Source organism: Sus scrofa, chromosome 7 (assembly GCF_000003025.6).
Source record: "Sus scrofa isolate TJ Tabasco breed Duroc chromosome 7, Sscrofa11.1, whole genome shotgun sequence".
Lineage (NCBI taxonomy): Eukaryota > Metazoa > Chordata > Mammalia > Artiodactyla > Suidae > Sus > Sus scrofa.
In genome coordinates, this window is record NC_010449.5 from 45,486,052 (window position 1) to 45,506,279 (window position 20,228).

General features: G+C 37.7%; 1 protein-coding gene across 10 annotated transcripts in view; it reads right to left on the minus strand.

The window, feature by feature from the left end:
* The window catches only part of PKHD1 (PKHD1, fibrocystin/polyductin), a 477,788-nt gene that overhangs the window by 38,698 nt on the left and 418,862 nt on the right, over window positions 1–20,228 (minus strand). For all 10 annotated transcript variants that reach the window (XR_002345756.1, XM_021098821.1, XM_021098820.1 and 7 more), the window contains one exon: window positions 10,105–11,119. Coding sequence is in view for 9 of the 10 variants with exons in the window: in XM_021098821.1 (XP_020954480.1) it covers window positions 10,105–11,119 (1,015 nt within the window). In the remaining variant the exon portion in view is untranslated. The remainder of the gene's footprint in view (window positions 1–10,104; window positions 11,120–20,228) is intronic.

A 20,228-nucleotide genomic window follows, 5' to 3' on the forward strand; every position in this document is an offset into this window, starting at 1 on the left:
GTGCTTTGTGATGCAGGACTAGATGCAGGCTGAATGCGTGGGTTAAAGAAACGGAAAGACTCCATCAAAGATCCTGACATAAGTACACTGATGTCTAGAGACGAAGGGACGGCAACCAACTGCCTGAACACTTGCTAAAAGGCCTGTCACTGACACACTTTAAAGTTTATTGTGAGCAAACATCTCTTATTAAATGTAAACAGCATCTCACTGGGGGTCAGAGACTTGCTGCTACAGCATATCCCAAGGTAATACCACTTTAAGCTCCACATAAACTCTTAAGCAGTTTCTATCCTAAAACCTGACCGTAGGTGGTACAGTTTTTTACGATATGTTATAATAGTGCAATAAATCTGTTAGCTTAAAATCGAATCTCCGTGGCCTTTTAGAGAAATCATCATTAAATGCAGGGTCCTGTTAATGATGCCATCGAAGTGAAATTGTTTAATCTGCTAAGGGGGTGAAAGGTCACCAAATGAATTTTTTATAATACATCAACTTGACACGCAATAGGGAAAACTGTAATAGATAAAAGCAAAGGAAAAGGGCACTGTCTTCTTCTGATAGGTCAATAGCAGCCAAGAGAGTCACTCATCCACTTTCCTTTCACGATGGGGCTCCTTTTGCATTTAATATGGACACCCAATTAATACCTCGGCACCACAGACAACCTCATTTTAGGTGACTTATAGCAATTTCTCCCCCTTCCCTGAAATGAAAGTGATCACAATACATCATAGCATTGTGCGAATTAACGTTAATTGATTCAAGTTACCAAGCAATGATGGGCCACTTATATAATCTAGGCGTTATTGGGTGCTAGAAGGGATGGAGGGAAGATTAGATTCCAGTGTCCGTTGCTGTGACGACGGGAGTCACCTGACACCTTGTTAGACAGTTGTAAGGTTCTATTGCTGGCCCCAGTGGGGTCGTCAGTAAACTGGAGTGATGTCCAAACATCATTATACGCTGCTCCGATATTAAAGCAAAGGGATTAGCAACTTATTGCAAGCAACCTGGATTTGTCATTGTGCTGTCCTTATCCAATTTCCAACCACTAATGCGACTGTAGCCTGCAGGCAGAAGGACCTACAGCCAAACTTTAAAAAATGGGGGAGGAAAGTTCCCTCCAACCCTCCCAGTTTTATCCGCTATTTAACAGCTTCTAGTACCCAGCCAGGTATGTGGAAGAATTTTTTTTTCCCTTCCCTTCAATGCTTATGTGTAAGCTGAAAAAGAAAGATCAAGAAAATACTGAAATTTCTCAGTTTACTATTCACTCCAACTCTTGGTATTTAATCTGTCAGATCTGAGGGGCTTACCCTATGGAGGAGGAGATTAATTCCGTTTGCATGGCAAACCAAGCAAAGAAATAAACAAATAAATCCTATTGGTGAAAGCTGGCTCTGGGCGTTGAGGGGAGGGTGAGAGGATTCCAGATACTTTCTCACTTTCTCTTCAACCTTTGCTTCCTCAGTTATTAAGTTAGGTTCCCATAAAAGGGCCCCATGTTTTGATGAAATGCTTTAGGGTGTCCTGAGCATTTTTCATCATTCTTATTTTAAATGGGCTAGATAGGGCAGAATCTATAGTAGGTTCCATGAGGGTACTTGAATTCCAAAGGAGTTTGCGAGATGTACCCTAAAAGAAGATAGCAAGTTCTCCCATCAATTCTCTCTCTCTCTCTTTTTTTTTTTTTTTGCTTTTTAGGGCCACGTCTGTTTAGGGCATATGGAAGTTCCCAGGCTAGGGGTCGAATAGGAGCTGCAGCTGCTGGCCTACATCACAGCCACAGCAAGGCAGATCTGAGCTGTAGCTGTGATCTACACCACAGCTCACAGCAACACTGGATCTCCAACCCACTGAGCAAGGCCAGGGATCGAATCCCCATCCTCGTGGATACTAGTCTGGTTCATTACTGCTGAGCCACAATGGGAACTCCAGGCCATCAATTCTCTTTAACTAACCTATATTAATTCTTCCACTATAGACAGACATTGTTCTAGGCATTATGAGATATGCCCAAATAAATACACCATAACCTCTGTCCCTCAGGAATGTTCTTCCATATAGCCTGTAAGATAAAAATGATGTTCCTTGACTATCTTTCAGAGTTGACATTTATCATTTTATTTTTATTTTCAGAGTTCTTATGCTCCCTGTTAAACCTAGCCAGATGCCCTTAGCTGACATCAACTCCTAAGAGGGAAAAAAATGTCTTATGATCTGACAGCTTCTTTCAGGCGCTAAGCATAGTGATTCCAAACTTGGCACATAGTGGGCATCCAATACATGTTACTATAGTAACACTATGACCAATCAGTACCCACTATGCACTCTTCTGTTCTTACATCATTAAATGCCTCTGGAAAACCTCCACCCATCTTGGACTGGCCAGCTTTAAGTTCTGGTATACTCCTAAACTGATGCACTTACCACTGTGCTCTAATACTTATTAAACTCTTATAGTTCTTTGGAATTATTTATTTCAAAGTGAGATTTGAGTGACCCTAGGCATAGGTTACATATAAAGACACAAAATAAACATGGCACATCTTCCAACAAGGTCAATTCAGGGGTCAAAACCTAAGTATTTTAGTTGGAAAACCACTTTAAATAATTTTAACAGTCTTGCTATATGTAATAAATCATTTCAGACCCATCTAAAAACAATCCAATGACTTCTCTTTTCTTTTAGCATAGTTTTTTAAATTGAAGTTTGATTTACAATGTTTTGTTAGTTTTAGGTGTACAGCAAAGTGATTCAGCTATACATATATATTTTTTTCAGATTTTATTCCTTTACAGTGTATTACAAAATATTGAGTAGTGGTCCCTCTGCTATACAGCAAGTCCCTGTTGATTTTATATCTTATATATACAGTATTAGTGTGTTTGTTTGGGATTAATGTAACATAGTATTTTATAATGCATCTAGCATGAGTATCTTATACGGGCTAATGGAAATTCTGAATGCATTTTTTTAAAGTTCATACACAAACATTCAAAATTTCCTGTTCATAATGGGGTTCCATAGCATTATACGCTAACCAGGAAAACAGAAATGACTCAAGATCTTTTTGATGGAAGAAATTTGTTACAAAATATTGGTTACATGGGGGTGTTAGAATAGCAGAGAAGGAGTTCCTGCTGTCACTCAACAGGATTGGTGGCATCTTCGGAGCAATGGGACGCAGGTTCGACTCCTGGCCCTGCACATGAGTTAAGGATCCAACTGTGGCTTGGATCTCATCCCTCGCCCAGGAACTCCATATGCTGTAGGGTGGCCAAAAAAGAAAGAATAGCAGAGAAGTCAGACAAGTTACATTTCACTATTTGCAACACATAATTAGCGACTGTTTATTATGCATGACAGTGCTTAGGTACTCTTGGGAATATAATGGTAAGCTGAAGCCTTGACCAGCTAATGAATATTATAAAGATAAAACTATACTAATTTCATAAAAAACTAGATTAACTGGTTTATATTGAATTAACGATTTCCTTGAAATAGACCTAGAATAATGAGACTGAATATAACATATTCTTATTAAATAGTGGTATAAATGTTTGTTTTCCTGATTTATTAGTTTTAAAATCTCTAGATTTTCATATGAGCCATATAACTTTTTTTGGACATAATAGCAGTTCAGTTAATGTTTGGTATATAAAAAAATTCACATATAAGTTTTCATGAGCTTGTATTATATTTACCTACAACTTTAACATCTATACACGTAAATCTTAAATTACTTGATGGCAAGGTAGGGCAGTTCAATTTTTGAAATTATAACTATATATGCATGTGAGTGGAAAATTACTGGGTGCAGATAAATCAACATCAATAATGGATTAGAATTAACCTCCTGTTTGTATGGAAGAGAGCAGGCAAAAAAATATAAATGGCAGAAGTAGAATCAAAGATTTAGTGGTCTGGGGCCATTTAATACAAGAACAGTGGTCCCTAAGGGCATCACTGCAGAAACAGGGCTATGAAATAAATGATCGCTTTAATGATGACCATGAATCATCAATAAAAATGTGAAAGGCCTACATTATTTTCCATTTAATAAGGCTGGATTATATATATAATATATAATATGCCATAGGTGTGGCCCTATATATATAGTTTATGAGAAGAAGTCTTTTAAAAATATGGTAATAAAAGAAATAATTTTTAATTAAATGGAAAGTTTACTTATGCAGAACCTCTCATTTTCCCACAATGCTACATGTATAAAATGTCATTTTGACAATTTAGTCACCTAACTCAACAAAGCAGTGAATTTGTATCATAGTGAAAAGAAGAAATGGCGCAGAAACACTCTTTCATGGCAAAGATACAATTTTGCCAGGAGGGAGAGAGGAGACAGGCTGGCTGGACAGGAGTGAATCCCTTCCAGGCTGGACATCCTGCCAGTGTGGGGAAGAACATCCCCTACTGTTGACAGAAAGATTCTGCCCTTGTGTCCTCCAAACTGCTGTTTCCTAGGAAGCAGGTGCCCAGGGGGCAAGAAGGGCTTCCACAACAAAAGATGCTAAATGAGCCTGAGTGTTACCAATACACTGGTCTCACCAATTGTCTCTCCCGTGTTTTCTTCTTTATTCCAAATCAGCTTGATAAAATGCTCCTTATACAGAATGAGACAACTTAAAAAGCCAGCAATGTAATAGATATGAAAACACACAGATACATGCCCCCACAGAGCCATGCTCATCTTCTCTTTAGATATTTTTAGGGCCCAAGGTTCACGGCAAAGTCATAAACAAAGAGTTTTATATGAGATAGCATATTTATTTTCTACGGCTGCATAACAAAACACCATAAGTTTAATGACTTAAAATATCACAAATCTATTATCTTCAGGTTGTGGGCCAAGAGTTCAGACAGGCTTGGCTGGGTTCACTGTTTAACTGGAGGCTCTCAGGAAGAATCCACCTCCTAACTCATTCAGATTGTGGATAGAAGTCATTTCCTGGGAATTCCCATCATGGCTCAGGGTAAACGAATCTGACTAGCATCCACAAGGATACAGGTTCGATCCCTGGCCTGGCTCAGTGGGTTAAGGATCCGGCGTTGCTGTGAGCTGTGGTGTAGGTCGCAGACTTGGCTTGGATCCCACCTGGCTGTGGCTGTGGTTGTGGTGTAGGCCAGCAGCTATAGCTCCAATTCAAGTCCTAGCCTGGGAACCTCCATATGCCATAGGTGTGGCCCTAAAAATACACACACACACACACACACACACACACACACACACACACACACACACACAAGAATTCACTTTCTTGTGGCTATGGAATGGAGGTCCCTTGTTTCCTTGCTGACTATCAGACAAGGTCTACTCTCTACTCATAAAACTCCATCGGAGATTTTTCTCACGTGGTCCCGTCCATCCTAAAAGCAGTGGCACTTCAATTCCTTCTCATACTGAATCTCTCTGCCTTCCTTTTCTGCCACAGCAGGAGAAAACTCTCCTCTTTCAAGGGATTCTGTGTTTTATTGGCCTCACCTTGATAATCCTGGGTATTTTCTCCACCTTAAGGCCAAGTGTGCCACATAGCACAGTATATTCATAAACACTGTCTGACTGATCACATGCATAGGTTCCTTGGATTAGGGCAGCATACCTTTGGGTGGTCATTTTAGAGATTCTCCCAACCACAAATAGCTTTAGCATTTCAATAGCTAACCTTCCATAAAAGATACAAATTTATTTATTTATTTATTTTTTGTCTTTTTGCCTTTTCTAGGGCCGCTCCTGCGGCATATGGAGGTTCCCAGGCTAGGGGTCGAATCGGAGCTGTAACCGCTGGCCTACGCCAGAGCCATAGCAACACAGGATCCAAGCTGCGTCTGCAAGCTACACCACAGCTCACGGCAAAGCCGGATCCTTAACCCACTGAGCCAGGGCAGGGATCGAACCCACAACCTCATGGTTCCTAGTTGGATTCTTTAACCACTGAGCCACAACGGGAACTCCAGATACAAATTTATTTTTATTTACTACATGAAAAAGAATATTATTTAGAGGGGTTTTTTTGTTTTGTTTTGTTTTTTGTTTTTTTACGATGCAGGAGAAAGGGAGGGAGAAGAAGAGATGGTAGGGAAAGACATTCAAGAGAGCGAAAGTCAAGTTTCTACTGAAAGGAAGGGAAGGGATATAAAAATGTGTCCTACCAAGATGCCAGATATAAGGCGAAATATAAAGACCCTCACAGGGAAGCCCAAGTTTAAAAGGGCAAGTTGAACATATGTTTATATATCTGTTCCCTCTGTGACACTGAAATTTTTTTTTTTTTTTTAATGAATGAAAAGGTGTAAATCAACAAGGATAAAGAAGACAGGAGAGGAGCGAATATCCAACAATAGAGGTTAACACCGTTTGGAAAGATGGAAAATGGGTTAATGAAACTGACTTAGCCAAGCAGAGGATGCTTAAATCTAGATGCCTCTAGAGGAGGATCAAGACCAGGAGAGGCCAATCAAAGCAGAAGTTGGTAGCTTTTGGAAAGCGGGTAGTACTCCCCACTGATAAGTAAATGTCCTAAATGACCTCAATTCGTTGAAATGCGGGCAACCCCTTTACATTAACAAGAGTGAACCTCTCAAGGACATCCTAGGTGTTTCCACTGAAAGGCCTATGTCCCCAGACTAATGGTCTCAAGGTCAATTCATCAGCTTGTCAATGGCTCTCCAGTGAGTTCAAAGGAAGTCCCAGTTGACACTGATCAAAGTTGAAAGAAACAGGGCTGGCCCTAGGGCCTGCACAAGGCTTCAGGGTTGTTTACTGTGCAATTCTTAGGACCATGGGAAAACTTGCTAATTCTCATCAAATCCCTTAGGACATGGCATTTTTCATTCTGCAGAGATTTATTCAGATACACTTTAGAAGCTGGCTTTCTTTAGCTTTGGAAGATTTGCTTTTGGCCTTATGTCTAGGAAACTTCTCTTAAAAATACTAAAGTGATTGAGAAAGATGGAGAACATAACATCCCAATAGAAAATTGCTGCTATAATATAGATGTTTAGCATTTTCTTATGAAATCATAAATATATGACCCAAAAGTGCAACCATGATGGCTACAAGGGACGGTAGGGAATACAGGTGATCTTTTCTCTGAAGCTCATGATGGAATGACATCTCCCATACATACGTGTGTGTACATAAACTTGGCCTCTGCTTCACCTCCATTGTTCTACCCTCTGACTTTTCTTCTAATAAAAAGCTAAATATTCACAGAGGCTTTTTAAAAATCTATACCATAAAAGTCCATCATTTTGCAAGGAAGATCTGTTAAGAAAACTCAGTACTGTAAAGTCTAAATAAAAGTAGCCATGGATTGGCCCTTTCAGTATCTAGTCACCCATTCATAGAAAATTCCCATAAGAATTCAGTGGGATCTAAATGAAATGGGGCTAAAGGAAGGAAAATATATTTAAACATAAGCTAAGATACATCAGCATTGTTTTTCTTCAGAATCCTGATTTTTATGTTAGCATGCACAATATAATTATATCAATAACATGGTGAAGTTTGAGTGGTTGGTCATAATATCTGAAATTTAATAGATTCTGAGCAATTATGCAACTAGGGGTCATTTTTAATTCTAAGCTAACAATTCCCAAAGCCCTTCAAATCAACTAGAATCCAGAAGAAAAATTGCTTAAGTTTTCATATCTTTCGCACACACTAGTGTACTGTAAGGAAGAGGATAACCAAGGATAGTTAAAATATACAAAAACACTAGCTAAACTTTCACTCGGATATGTTGTTCTGTGTATAAAAAGGCAATCAATGTATTACTCAAATATCCCTGAAAATGTGAAAGTATGTCTTTTTGGTTTGCTTTTTTTTTAATAGTGAATCTCACATCCATTGGAGAAGGTTGTATAGAAGTAATTAATACTCATTAAATATTAATTGCTTATTTATTAGCACTATCACAAACACAGTGAAAAAGCAGCAACCAAATAATCTAAAAGAATATGAATGTTCTAAAATTTCATTGAATAAAACTAATTTCATTTTTATTCAATGAAATAATCCTTGAAATATGAATCAAATATGAAATAATCAATGAAATAATCAGAATCAAATCAATTTTACCTATTTTAGGGACTCAGTATCAACTATATCAACTTGAAATGTGCATGGGTTTGAGGTTATTTTTTCAGTAGTAATGACAAGTTAGCAGGGAATATATCGGTATGCCCATCTTGAGTTCTCTATAACCAAGCAATGCACATGTGTGGCATGGTTAGCTTACCCATGTTTCCTAAGCATTATAACAAGTTCATATTGCCTCTCAGTCTGGAGTATCATTTCTGGTTCTTTTGCATCTGATAAAAATTGAAACTTGGGACTTTAACAGTCTTGAACTTGTGACGGATGTCTTTGAACTTGGGCTGGACAATTTACCTCTTAGATAATACACTGTAAAATTGAGAGTAATTAATACTTGCCTTCCCTTATCATGTACTTCACGTACTTCATTTACTAAGCTTATAACCAAGCAGGGCCCTGTAGGGCTCCTGAGCACAAAAGCCTTTCTGTGTCCCCCTTTTCTTGTTTTTAGGAAATGGGCCTCATTCAGCCTCCATGACCTTTCCTGAGTTTTTAGGGACGGGTTGAGACAGTTGCTGATCAGGGAAGGAAGGGGATGCAAAGACAAGGGAGGAGCAGTCAAGAAATAACAGTACAGCCTTGGAGCAGGGTCTTGGTTCCCTCTCAAGGAATACACATAATGATGTAGGCATCTTATATACATAAGAGAAAAGTTATATTCCTTATGTTTCTTTTAGAAATGAATACTTTAAAATTGAACAGCTCAGAGTCCTTCTTTGTCCTTCTCCCTGGCTTAACTGCACCCTAAACACAATCACCGGTAAGCTAAAGATTAGACACCCTGAGCACAACTGCCTGTGGATTAAAGACTATTAGCACATGATGTTTTTCAGAAACTTTCCTGGTTTGTTCTAGTCTTGATCAATATGCCCTTTTTGCAAGTACTCTTATTCTGGGCAATAACCCAGAAGACCACCGTCATGATCATGCCAAGATCTCCTAACTCCGGCTTTGATGACTAAGATTCCCCCAAAGAAAAAAGAATGCATTTTTGTCCTATTCCTGATTCCTACCTGAAAACCTGTTTTTCTCCCTTTTATTATTTCCCCTCAGTTCTTCCCAATGGAGAGCACAGTCTTTAAGGCATTAACCTGCTGTAACCTCCTTTGCCTGGCAAAGCAATAAAAGTTATATTTTCCTCCTTCACCCAAAACTCTGTCTCTGTGTTCCTACTCAACACCAGTAGACAGAGGCCAAATTTCAGCAACAAACTCAGGGAAATATTCAGGTAAATTTACTTCTGAAGTGTCTACTGAACATAGATCTGGTGAAGAACCTCAAAACACAAGTTTGTGGAGTCAGAATAACGTAACAAAAAGGATATTTCAGATCCTGCATGGGTGCGTGCCATAAATATAGTTGGCAGTAATTATGCCCTTGCCTCACAAAATTTAACATCCTTTCAGGGCTCTGTAATCTTAGATTAAATAAAACCCAATCAGGGTGACTACTTTAGCTTAGTAAACACCTGGTAATCCCTCCAAAACTTTCATAAATATAAGCTCCTGCCCCAGTCACTATAGGCAGAATTATTATCATCCCCTTGAGTACTCAAGTTTTAGCTCAGAGTTCTGTGCAATTGTGACAGGTAGTGTTTTACCCCATAAGGCAAAGATCATATCTGTTTCACCCTAGCAACTCCAGAATCTAACCTACTGCTTAAATTCATTACATGAATCAATAAATGAACAAACAAATTGAAGACATGTTGCTTTAGAAAAATTTCTTCCTCCCTGCTTTTCACTTTAAAGTACCAAAATACATCTTCAACAACCTAGGACATAGAATAAGCCTGAACACCATAGATTAAATTTAAAAATTTTAGAATTAAAAATTTAAGTCTATAAATGACACGACATTTTTATTCTTGCCTTAAGAAGCAGACAGGTTATGTGATCCATTGTAAGTAGACTGACATTTTCCATGTGCACCCAAGAAATCAACTTTCATTTAGATATTATTATAATTAGAAACTTACCCAGAGCTGATGATTCCCTTTGACTGAGTCACCAGTAGGGCCCCAACAGTGATATTTAGAGCATTCTCTAGTACTCCTATCTGGTGAGCAGTGATCACCTGGTGAGCCAGACTCTGTAATTTGTTACTTGATAAGGATGGAATTGGTCCAGTGTTCCTCATTGTTGGCGGATCACCAATTTCAATGACCATCACTTTTGAGACAGTGTCCATAGTGGTTGGCGATAAGACTCGATATGAGCTCATCTCTATCATGAGAGGTCTACGTTGACCAGCTCTATCATGATTGACACAAGTCACAATTGGGCAATTGCGTTTTCGCTTTGTTTTACTGTCAGCAATGGTCTTTAAGGTTGATTCATCGCCAGGTATCTCATGAATAAGTCTGATCTGGTCTTGGCAAACCTTTAAGAAGTCAGTTAGTCTTTCAAGGATCATGACTTCCCAGCCTTTTTCTAGAACTGAAAACATCACAGTGAGGGCCAAATGAATGGCAACACCTGAGCGTATTTCAACAGGCTCCTCTCCTTGCAGGACAACATATAAGAGGTTATCCATGATGCTGAAATAGTTGGAGCCAATAGGCTCATTCAGCAGTGAGGAAGCTGATTGAACCAGAGTAGGCGGAATGAGTCTTTCCCCTAAGAAAACATGGGGGCTCTGAAGTTCATGGTAGAACACAGCCAAGAGGAGCTTGGAGGTACTTTTGTTCCCCAATAGAAAAAAACGCAAGATTTGAGGAGTCTGATCCACAAAGCAGACCTTGGTGATCTCCCTGGTGGGTAAAATGGAATAGAAAGCAGATACAGACCCTGAAGTGGAGCAGGGAGTATTGGCATTTATGCTACTAAAGGTGTCAACAAATCCACTAGTCACAGATACAACTGGATACAACTTCTGCATGGCCCACGTGGCATCAGCACTGTCAAGAATTAAGATCACTTGGTCAGTCTGCTTGCAGATGTAGCCTTGTATTGGAGCTCGGTATGTGCATTTCTGCTCTTCTCTGAATGTGCCTATAAAATAAATAAAAATAAACCGGTGATACAAGAATCGTAATCTCTCGAGGATGATCTACAATTCCTCACCCTCACCATCATCTGTAACCTCAAGAAATATTTATTGACCATTCAACCCTAACCCTAACCCAACTGAAAATGCAAAGAAATCTTGAGCAAAATATGGAAAAATACGTATGTTAACTAACTGCTGTTTAATATAATTTAAATGTATATGTGACATAATATGTTATTTAAAGTTAATAATGGATGTAACAGCTAAGTGGTAAAAGAGTTGAAAAAGGAAAGTGATTAAGAAAAAGGAAGAACCTCTAAGGCCTCCATAATGGAAAAAGGATAGGCGAGAAGGCGGTAACAATATCTGGGTCAATGGGAAGGAGGTAGGTTGAAGGGGCAGGAACAGAGACTTTAAGGAGGTACATTAAAATTGAAACGGTATATTGTGACCAGATTGCGAGAGTTTGGATGTCAGACTATATCATTTTCTCATACTTCCTTTTTCTCTAAATATGAAGAATAAAGAAAGACAAGAAAAGGAAAAGAGGAAAGTAGCAATTTGGAGAGTAACGACATTAAATAGAGACCAAGGTGAGGACGGTTGCAGCTAATGAATACATTTTAAAGAAACAGTATTATTCACTTTCCCCATTTTTCTAATCTTCCTGTTTATGAACCTAGAGTAGTTTTTGTTCTGAAATCAAAGGTTTATTTTATCTTCCAACCAAAGAGTTCCTTTGACTTTTTTTATTTTTTTGCTTTTTTAGGGCTGTACTCACAGCATATAGAACTTCCCAGCTAGAGGCTGAATTCAAGCTACAACTGCAGTCCTATACCACAGCCATAGCAACGCAGGATCCAAGCCACATTTGGGACATACACCACAGCTCACAGCAAGGCCAGATCCTTAAGCCACTGAGAAAGGCCAGGGATCGAACCCACATCCTCATGGATGCTAGTCGGATTCATTTCTGCTGTGCCACAATGAGAACTCCCCTTTTGACTTAAAATGTACAGGTACTGAATTGTATTGTTTTCTACTTATTTTAACTTGCATATTCATCTAAGCTTAAGGATTGGAACAACAATCTAAATCAAATTATTACTAACATAGGCTATACTATACTTGAGCATGATCTAGACACCTCCTACATCCTTCCTTCCATATAATATAAGAAATCTGTGCCCATCAAAACTACAATGAGATATCACCTTACAATGGTCAGAAAATGGCCATGATTAAAAAATCCACAAACTATAAAGGATGGAGAGAGTGTGGAGAAAAAGAAATCCTCCTATGTTGTTGGTGGGAATCCAGTGCAGCCACTGTGGAAAACAGTGTAGAGATTCATTAAGAAACTAAAAAAAAGTTATCATATGATCCAACAATCTGACTCTTGAGCGTATATCTGGAGAAAATTCTAATTCTAAAAGATACATGCACCCAGTGTTCACTGCAGCACTATTTACAATAGCCAAGACATGGAAACAACCTAAATGTTCACTGACTGATGAATGGATAAAGAAGAGGTAGTACATATATACAACAGAATGCTACTCAGCTATAAAAAAGAATGAAATAATGCTTTTTCAGCAAGATGGATGGGCCTAGAGATTATCATACTCTGTACAGAGAAAGACAAATACCGTATGATATCACTTATATTTGGACTCTAAAGAATGATACAAATGAACTTATTTACAAGACAGAAACAGACTCACAGACATAGAAAACAACTTTATGGTTACTAAAGGGGAAGGGGGGAGGAATAAATTAGGAGTATGGGATTAGCAGGTATAAACTGCTCTATATAAAGCAGATAAACAACAAGGACCTACTGGAATAGCAGAGGGAACTCTACTCAATGTTTTGTAATAACTTATAATAAAAAATAATATTAAAAATAATATAAAGTATATATGTGTATATATTCTTTTTAATATTATTTTTGTATGTACCACATTGTATTATGTACATATATTCTTCTTAATATTATTTTTAGTATATTCAAAAATAAAATATTTTGTAATAACCTATAATAAAATAATATTAAAAAGAATACATATACATACTATATATACTATGTATATATGTATAAGCATATACATACATACTATATATATGCTATGTATATATGTATGTGTGTATATATATTCTTTTTAATATTATTTTTTATTATAGGTTATTACAAAATACTGAGTAGAGTTCCCTCTGCTATTTCAGTAGCAGAGTGGGTGTATAGCAAAGTGATTCAATTTTATATACATATATTTTTACAGATAAAATATAAAGATATATATATTTATATATATAAAATGAATCACTTTGCTAAAATATAAAGATATATATACATATATTTATACATATAAAATTGAATCTCTTAGCCATATACCCAAAACAAACATAACACTGTCAATCAACTATAACTCAATTACAAAAAAGAGTATCATAGATCTCTTTTATCTATGGAAAAGAGATAAGTTGAAGGAAAGTTGAAGGGAAAAAAAAAAATCTGTGCCAAAGCAGCCTATGGTATCAATAATCTTTAATCACCAAAGTGCTGCTTATGGTTTACTTGTACCTCAACTGTAATAACAACCACAGGTCAAAATTACAAGGAAAATTGTAACATATTATTTTACAAAAGAATTGTCTCAAAGTAATGCCTCAACCATGACTTCACAAATTTAGAAAAAAGAGCAAAGCAAATCAAAAGTAGAAAAAGAAAATAATGAATATGACAGCACAACTTAATGAAATAGACAACAAACAAAAAAAAAAACAGAGAAAGTGAATAAAGCTAAAATTTGATTCTTAGAAAAGGTCAACAAATTGATTGACCCCACACTAGACTGACCAAGATATAAAGAAATAGCATTAAGTCACCAGTTTCAAGAACAAAAGGATTATTACTTCATATCCTACAGATAAAGATTGAGACTATTCCAAACAAACTTTATGCCAACAAATTCAACAACTTAGATGAAATAGGCAGATTCCTTGAAAACCGACACAAGATAAAACAGAAAATTCTTATTTATCTTTGTCTCAAGTAAACTGAACTCACTAAATTAAATGCTAAAGAGATTTAATTGTAAAATACTTTTTTTGTGTTTTCTTTTTTTTTTTTTTTTTTAGGGCTGCACTCGCAGCATATGGAAGTTCCCAGACTAGGGGTCGAATCAGAGTTGCAGCTACCAGTCTACACCACAGCCACAGCAATGCCAGATCCAAGCTGTCTGTGACCTAAACCACAGCTCAGGGCAACACTGGATTCTTAACTCACTGAGCAAGGCCAGGGATTGAACCTGCATCCTCATGGTTGCTAGTTGGGTTTGTTACCGCTTAGCCATGATGGGAACTGCAATTATAAAATGCTTTTTAAATGGTCACCTTTACATAATTGTGTTTTCTCTCTATGGTTCATATAATATGGACATGCTAAAGAGAAATAAACTGTCTTCAACATCATGGAAACAGTATGAAAGAAACTAATTAATTGCATGATCTTCATAGCCATGGAAATTTCGCTTTGAGATGCTGATACACCAGGCTCTACTACAGGTTACCCTTTTCAGATGTGACAGGTAGCCTTCTCTCATGGAAGATTTTTGAATCACACTGGTTCCTCTTTTCTAAACCTACTGCTCACTCTCCTTTTTTTTTTTCTTTTTTTTTAAGCATTTTTTCCCCAGTCATACTAGTGCCATTGATGAATCATTCACATTCCATCCAGTTCTATTGATCTCTGACTTTGTTCTTCTAGCTTCTCATCCAAGTCTTTTAAAGTGACCTCTATAGATTGCTAATGTCTTGGAACTGTACCTAAATAAAACATTCTCTTAGTTGATGTGATTCTTAATCCTTCTTTGCTACTATCTGTACGGTGATAAATTACATAAACGCTAGACATCAGGGTCCTTAAGGGTTATTCCACAAAGTCTGCAACTATATCTTCTATATATAAATTATCATGGGGTTTAATACCCTATCTCAAACACACAAGATACTCCTTAATATGTATCAGTTGACTGATATGTAATGTCCTTTTTAAAACTTCTATTTTTTAGGAGTTCCCATCATGGCGCAGCGGAAACGAATCCGACTAGGAACCATGAGGTTGCAGGTTCAATCCCTGGCCTCGCTCAGTGGGTTAAGGATCTGGTGTTGCTGTGAGCTGTGGTGTAGGTGGCAGATGCGGTTCGGATCTGGCATTGCTGTGGCTCTGGCGTAGGCTGGCAGCAACAGCTCCAATTTGACCCCTAGCCTGGGAACCTCCGTATGCTGCTGGTGCGGCCCTAAAAAAAAAAAAAAAAAAAGGCAAACAACAAAACTTCTATTCTTCAAATAATTTGTATCTATTCTTTCCAAGTGTCTAGTCATAAGATTATTATTCCATAGCTGGAATACAATTTAAACCAACTCATCACAATTACAGAGTATATTACAAATATGCATTGTGAGAACTTCCCCTTAATGTTATAATTTGATAACTCAATACTGTGAGAGATCCAAGTATTTCACATGAAATTGTAAGACTGAAATTATGGCTTATTATATTTATATGAATAGTCTTGGAAAGAATAGATACAAATTATTTGAAGAATAGAAGTTTTGTTGTTTGCCTTTTTTTTTTTTTTTGGTCTTTTTTTTTTTTTTTTTTTGTCTTTTTAGGGCTGCCCCTGTGGCATATGGAAGTTCCCAGACTAGGGGTTGAATTGGAGCTACAGCTGTCAGCTGAAGCCACAGCCACAGCAACGGCGGGATCTGAGCCGCATCTGCGACCTACACCACAGCTCATGGCAAGGTCTGATCCTTAACCAACTGAGCAAGGCCAGGGATCGAACCCACATCCTCATGGATACTAGTTAGATTCATTACTGCTAAGCCATAACAGGAACTCCTGAATATTCTGTTCTTAAATCGCATAACTGTTTTGTCCACAAAACAAATTTCTGTATGACAAAGATTTTTATGTTTCTTGGCTGATTCATTAATTCATTAAACAAATAGAAAGGTAGAAACATAAGTTTTTCTTTCTCTACCTCTATTCCTGATGGCAGGTACAGTCTAAGGCAACAAAAATGAACCATCTGCAATGTGATTCAATTTTTTTTTTAGAATAATAGGTATAACAGGAGCTATAGTACTAGAATGCATACCATCAACATGGTTCAGTGATGAGTTCTTTTCATTATTCATATATATTGCTCCCAGGAGCTAATCCACCAAGAAAACTGAACCCCCGGGTCATCTTTACCCTCAGGATCCAAAGCTCTCTATTCTCCTCTTCAGCAGTGACACTGGATGAGCAGAAACTGATACTCAGGTTGGAGGCAGGATCTCAAGGAGGAGAATAGAAGGCAAGAGAGAAGGGTTTGAACCAGGAAGGATCAGAGAAGGTTTGTAGGTAAGAATTTGAGAGGACATAATCTCTGCTGTGTTTCAGAGCATATGTGTTCCCTGGAGTGTTTGGGACTCAGGCCCAGTGCCCATGAGCAAGCTCAGGAATACAGTGATAGATTATAAAAAGAATGTCACATCTTCATAATCCATTGGAATTCTGGTACGAATTGGATTATAAATCCTATGAATTGAGGCAAGGAATTATTTAATGAGAATCTTTGTGTATGCCTAATCTGCTAATAGTGAGAAGATTTGGTCACTAACTATGTGACCTCTTTCTTCAATAATAAGGAGTCAGTTGCCTTTTCATTATTATTAAGTACTGCAATGTGATTAGGAATTAAGTGTCAGGCACATATGGTTACTCAAATACGTGTCAATGCCTTATTTATATTTTGCCAGTTCCCTTCCTGATCCCAGGGTAACGAGTGCAGTATCAATTACATGCACTGCTTTTGTGCATGATTTATTTATTTATTTTTTTAATCTGTATGAACATCTTACTAGGAAAGAAATGCAGGGGTTCGGATTTCTAAAACATTTAGTTGGAGGCCTACCACTATGACCTTCAAGAAGTCAGTAACTAGTATCTCCTAATTTAAGTCAGAAGAGTTTCATGAAACATTAATGATTATAAATCATTCTTCCCATGCCTTCCTCCCTGTGTCCCTATAAAAGAGAGGACATACCCATTTGATCACTGTTAAGTATAAAGAATATTTAAAACGACTTCTTTGGTTCAGTTCTTCTTGACAAAATACAACATAGGACACTCACCCTCCTAAACCATATACTCTTTATAAATTTTGCTATCCTGAAAAATAATGTTGTGTTAAAAAACCCTGTAGTAAATAACATATTAATTACATTTTAAGGCTATTCAGGCTTATAAAAGAGACAGTGTTTCTCTGGTCCTGTGTGTTTTGGAATTCAGAGATGAAGTTTCTTTGACAGTAATGTGAGAATGATAATTGGGATGTCTGCCAGGTCTCTTTGTAAAGGAGATAAAAGTGAATACAAATAATATTTATTCACCAGAGAAAAAATAATTTATATAGTGGATACATTATTATAATTAACTGGAAAATCCTTCTTTTATAAAGAAAGTTAAAACAGATAAAAAACAACAACAATGGAAAATAATGGCAAAATAATTCCACTAAATAATTTCATAGTCATTTCTGGTAGCACAGTCTTACTTCTTTTTTTTAAATTAAAGTATAGTTGATTTATAATGTTTCGTCAAGTTCTGCTGTACAGCAAAGTGAACCAATCACACATATTTCCCTGTGCTGTAGGATCCCAAGACTTACTTTAAACAAAAATTTCTACCTTGGAGTTTTGACAATAAGGATACTACACAAAGAGAATTCTCCTTGTGAGTTGAAAAATAGGTTCTTTTAAAATAATTAATACTTAATTGTATTAAATAAGTCCAGCACTCAGGAGATGATTGTGAAAAGTAGCTAATGCATAACTCTGATCATTCAGAGCTTCATGAAATGCACTAGAAAAAATCAGATTACTGTGTTCAGACACAAACTAAGGTTTTACAGGTAAGACAGTACAGAGAATGGTGGACTCTGAAGGAACTGGATGAACAGAGTAAACAGAATCCAGAGCCCTTTAAAAGCTGGTAGATCTGGTAGGTCCAACAACTCCATCTCTCAAGGAGCAGGAAGGAAGAGAGAAAGTGTTTGTGCAGGTGGAGGTGGCGGGGGGAGACTGATGTCATGCTTATCTGCAGGGACAGGTGAGGCAATCAAGGTCATCAAGTTAAAGTCAAGTGTGAAGGTGTGGATTGGGGGTGAGGGAAGAAGGATGGAGTAGAATGTTTGTAGATTGAGAAAATAGTGTGAAACAATCATCATGCAAGAGAAGGAACCCAGCCTTTCTGGATTTTAGCTCCTATACAATGTTGAGGAGCTAGTCTATAAAAATAGATACAAAATTATGAATGAAAAATCAGAAATACAAGTGAGAAGATATTAGTCAAATGAGAAAATCATCACAATTATAAATTTAAATTTCTTGAATACCATAAGCTCCATGATAAAATCTAGAGAAAAGTAATATTAATGAATTACCCAACATAACCCTGTATTACTTCTTGCCTATTTCTTGGTTGCACTTCCGTGTTGCTTCTTTATGACAACAATGGTGTAATCATTTCTACAGAGGAGACAGAAAGATAACTCAGTCTTTTCTTTAGCCTGGATGATTGACATTTGTTTTCTATTACTGGTAGTTTAGAAGAATTCCTTTTGGTTTCACAACTAATGATTGGTAATGCATAAATATTCAGAATCATTGACAAATGTAGAGAATTTCCCAGAAAGCTTCTCTAACGTGTGAGCTGTAGTATTTGAATAAATTTTCATAGAGTAACTTTCATGACACTGTCATTTCAAGCTGTACGTCTCCCCCACCTCTCACTTTATTCTCACACCTTAGGATGCATTCATATCACTGTGTGACTTAGGGCCTGGCTCTGGCACAACATGGGTAAGTTGACATAAGTGGCTAGGAAAAAGTTAACATACAGGTGGTTGTGAACCACAAAAAAAACACATCCTATTAGACCCACATCAAATGTATATTCAATTGAGCCTCCTCATAGCAAGATCCTAAGAATGTTTGTGGCTACTCCAGTGTCATACATCCGTACCGTACTTATGAAAGGAATACTGGAAAGGATGAAAGAGAATTTAGACGGAGAAGGGAGGGTTATCTTAAATTTTAGTAAAAGCATCTCCATTTTGCAAATTTTACAAAAATATAGAGCCATGTGAACATATTGCTAGGATTCATTTGGGTATCTTCTTGGAAGTGGCCCATGTAAATGAGGACTGAAAACCCAAACTCATCACCTTCCCAGTAAGTCAGCTTGTGTTATGGGAAGTATATGAACACCTGTCTTGGCTATGCCTAGTAGGAAGGCACGGACATCAGGGCAGCTGGGTTCACAGAAGGTTGGGTTGCTGCCTGTGTTTGAGAAGAAGAAACAGAGGGTTATACGTGTTAAAGATGTTTGCAAATAACTAATTACAATGATGTATTATAATTAGACAGCTCAGCTGCCTAATGAGAGAAATAAAGCAGGGAATTTATGTATACCACCCCCCCCCCCAAAGAAAGACACATGGTGATGGATTTTTTTTTTTTTGGTCTTTTTGCCATTTTCTTGGGCCACTCCAGCGGCATATGGAGGTTCCCAGGCTAGGGGTCGAATCGGAGCTGTAGCCACTGGCCTACACCAGAGCCATAGCAACATGGGATCCGAGCCGTGTCTGCGACCTACACCACAGCTCACAGCAACACCGGATCCTTAACCCACTGAGCAAGGCCAGGGATCGAACCCACAACCTCATAGTTCTTAGTCGGATTCGTTAACCACTGAGCCACTGAGCCACGATAGGAACTCCCATGGTGATGGATTTAATGTCACAAGGAAAAGGTTCTTGGACAAAGGAGCTGGAAAGAACTGAGTCATATCGGAGTTCCCCTTGTGGCACAGCTGAAACAAATCTGACTAGTAACCATGAGGTTGAGGCTTCAATCCCTGGCCTCGCTCAGTGGGTTAAGGATCCGGTGTCGTCGTGAGCTGTGGTATAGGTCACAGACGTGGTTCGGAAACTGCACTGCTGTGGCTGTGGCAAAGTCCAGCAGCTGTAGCTCCAATTCGACCCCTAGCCTGGGAAC